At 43.0% G+C, this 3,549-nt stretch overlaps 1 protein-coding gene across 1 annotated transcript in view; it reads right to left on the bottom strand.

The window, feature by feature from the left end:
• Window positions 1-603: 603 nt before the first annotated feature.
• The window catches only part of CKLF (chemokine-like factor), a 3,756-nt gene continuing 810 nt past the window's right edge, over window positions 604-3,549 (bottom strand). The window contains exons 2-4 of the mRNA XM_009320307.1: window positions 3,339-3,497; window positions 2,638-2,733; window positions 604-1,001 (exon numbers count right to left, since the gene is read on the bottom strand). Of these exons, the coding sequence (XP_009318582.1) occupies window positions 900-1,001; window positions 2,638-2,733; window positions 3,339-3,497 (357 nt within the window). The 3' untranslated portion in view covers window positions 604-899. The remainder of the gene's footprint in view (window positions 1,002-2,637; window positions 2,734-3,338; window positions 3,498-3,549) is intronic.

Here is a 3,549-nt window from a genome sequence, read left to right as displayed (position 1 = left end):
TGCGGCCCGGGCCGGCCCGGGAGGGCTCCCCCCGGACCCTGCACACCTCAGCGTCTGAAAAAGCGCTTTGGCGCAAGCTCGCTTTTCACAACGCCTGCCCTTTATTTGTTCACTTTCGTCTAGAAACCCTCTTCCATCACGGGGGTGCTCGCTTTTCGGTGTGGACAATGGGACTCATTCGGAGGGCGCTGAACTTCAACCCTTGGCTCTCTGCGCACAGGTGCAGCTGCAGCGGCGCTCCTCACAGCCGCTTAAGCATTTCATGTGGCTTACAATACTAATTTAATTTTATCTACTATCTGTCTTCATTGCACTGCAGTACAGTCGTGATTGCGTTACGCGAGGGAGGCAGCCTGGTTATTTTCAGCACCATCCTGAACATAAAAAGGAAAATTTGGGGATCAAAAGGTCTCACAGCAATAAAGCGTTCACGTGGCACGAGACAGCCATCGGCCAGGACGCTGATCTATGGAAAGAGGAACACAAGTAAGGGTGGAAAAAAATCTGTTCCTAAAGATGCTTATCGGTACGTTAAATCAGGTAATGTTTACTTCAAGTGCACTTAATAAATAAATAAATAAAGTTCAATAATGCACTTAGGCCTATTTGTAAATTCTTTTTATTACAGAAAGAAGACAATTATGAAGTTAATTTTCATACAGGTGAAAATGCGATTAAGTTTAGAAAAACAGGACAATTTTCTGTGACGCTTATACTGGTGAAACTGCAACACTGAAACTCCATTTGTAAATGTAAGAAAACTTACGAACAATACTTGCAAAAATGTACATAAATGCATGGGAAATTCAAAGGTGAACACGTGAACACACAAATTATTTAAAAGAGAACTGTAAAATAGTAATCAATAGAGAAATCGTTCTTTTACTAAAATGGTAGTCTTATTTCGCAGTATTCCTTCCTCTTGGTCCATCAAGGCTAATCTTCTGGAAAAGAAGAACCGCGTCGACAACAGAAAGAACAAGCAGTACAAGACCGAACACCTGTAAAAAGAATGATGTTGTTAGTTTCCCCATAGAATCTCTATCTAACTGCACTAACTCATCTACTGTTCCTCAAAGCCGCAGTAAACACATCTTCCTAAGCTGCTTCTGGCCGCCTAAATATATGTGTGATGTGAGACAGCTGATAAATTAAATAACATCCGTATTTAAATCCCATCAGCCTTTCATACGGCAGTCTGCACCCCGGCTCTGTTTGATGTTTGCGTTGGAGACAATGCGTCCTCCGTGAAAGCTAAGCTAATGCTGCATTATGCCAGACAATGCTTTTATCCTAAATGAAAAGCCTTCTGTCTCGTTAAGGACTGCCTAATTAATGGTATTGGCCCGGAGAAAAGTCAGCATTTGTAGAAACAAGCCTAGCAGGAAAAAAAATAGCGCTCCTCTCCTCCGAAGCTCTGAACGGGAAACGTATTCCAAATGGAAGAAAATGTACATAACTATTTAAAAAATACACAACTCCAGGCAGGCAACTGGAAAAATGGGTTTGCAAAACAAACGACCTCTAAGTTAACTTGCTCAGCTCTCGCCCTTCAGCCCGATCCCACACGCACACCAGTTTTTTGATGCAAGCATGTTTTAAAATGGAATTATCTGATCAGCGGGAGCAACGCGAAGGCAAGCTCCTTCAGGAGAGCGCAGCTCGAGACAGTCTCTGCCCTAGGGGTACAGGCCTCTTTCTCCCAACATTGAAGATGTCACAGGTTCTGTCCAAACTTGTTTTCCAAGCTACCTGCTTGGTCTCCTGCTTCCAACCTAACTTTAATTCCTATTAACTTCACAACTGAGAATATATATTACGTTCTAGCGTAGCCGGTCACTTTATTGGAAAGTCTCCTTTTTGCTTAGGGTGTCGTTGCCAGCAAAGACATCAGCTTTCCACCTCATGGTCTCTTAAGCTGATTTTGAAAAACTCCTGTGGCAAGTTCTGGGTTCCTTCTGGTTGCTTGTCACATTTTAGCTTCTCTTGTACTTCAGGAGACTTAAACACTTTCAAAACTGAGTTTTTTCCCCCTTATTTTTTGTTAACGTTAATTATGTTAGTTTTCATTTGAATTAAAAATACCAGTTGCTTAAACTATTAAACCGGTTTGATCTTAAATACACAAAAATCTTACAATCATAGTATGAAAAAACCTTTTCAACCGCCATAATTTCTCAGTTTGTGTCAGAAAAAATAATACACACATCAGGAGGGAGGCACCAGCATGCCTGTTAAAAAGTTTCAGCTCTTTTTAGCAGGATTACAGGCATTTCTTCTTAAATAGTGTAACCCAACCGGATAGTCCTAAAAGAGCTACAGATTCTCCCACCTAGGATTTCAAGCTATGGAAGTAAATGCAGGTTACTCGAATCAGTTAAGCTCTAGGAGTTTTCAGTGTTAGTAGTTCTCTGTAGTGATTCCTAAGTCCGGTAATATCTTTAAATTACTAGTGGTTTGAGGGTTACTTTTTTTAGGGAGATACACTGAATGTGCTTTCATTTTTGCTTGTGACTGCTGAGTACGTTCTTCCATGACAGAGTTACCTTCAAGGTCTCACCACAGTGTAAGTATACCGAGAGGTCCAAATCGCGTCCGCTTGAAGAACTGAAATTCGTCAGTAACGTTCCTACTTACTCCTCCAGCCAGCGTCCCGTTGTTGGTCTTGATTATTACTGCAAACAGGCACACGACGAGGAGGAACACCGCTGCAATCACCGAGTTGAAAATATCCTGAACAGCCAGGGGAAGCAAAATATTTTTTCTGAAATACACGACTGAAGAAGAACGTGAATAGCTCCCAATATTGTATGAATCATTAAAAATCGCTGGTTTACTATGAAAATAGAATTACACTAATATCCATGTAAGATCGATAGTGACACCCAGTGGTTCGATGTTAAAAAGGGCGTTTGTGATAAAACTTCCTCATTTTACCTTTTTTTTTTTCAGTCAAATTTATGCAACTTGGCTACGCTTGATAGACTAAAGCAGGAAATAAACTTAAAAAGGGGAGGCAAGAGGAGAACTCATTAGTATTTCAGTGAAGGTGTAAGTTTAATTTGCGATGTGAAAGAGGAAAAGTACAGCATTACCGAGTTAAGCAAATGATGCCCATGACAGGAGGGGCTGTAACGGATACGAGCCGGCTGTTTAGAAATGGATGCGAAACAACCCTGTCATCTCCGTTAGGAAGAACCGGTTCAACAAAAACGAAACGCTGGTTTTTGTGCGGACTTGACAGAAACAGTAACGGAGCTGATCGCCCGCAACCTCTCTGAACAGGCAACCACAGAAGGGGTAAAACCACTTCATTTTAAGGGCCAGCCCATACTCACAGCCAACGGCCAGAACAGCCAGCTCATCTTTTTATCGAGCTTTAACAAGTACAGCAGAAAAAACAGCGCCGTGATGACCACCTCCATGCCGGCCAGCGCGGCGTACGCCCCGCGGGAGCGGGAGGCCACGAAGCAGAGGAACGCCGCAGACGCCACCAGCTGAAGGGACGGAAAGAGGGACGAGGGGTTACCGCCGCTCCCCTCCCCGCCC

Source organism: Pygoscelis adeliae, unplaced genomic scaffold, assembly GCF_000699105.1.
Source record: "Pygoscelis adeliae isolate BGI_AS28 unplaced genomic scaffold, ASM69910v1 Scaffold62, whole genome shotgun sequence".
Lineage (NCBI taxonomy): Eukaryota > Metazoa > Chordata > Aves > Sphenisciformes > Spheniscidae > Pygoscelis > Pygoscelis adeliae.
The sequence above is the reverse complement of the archived record's forward strand: the minus strand, read 5'-3'. Positions and strand labels throughout refer to the sequence as shown.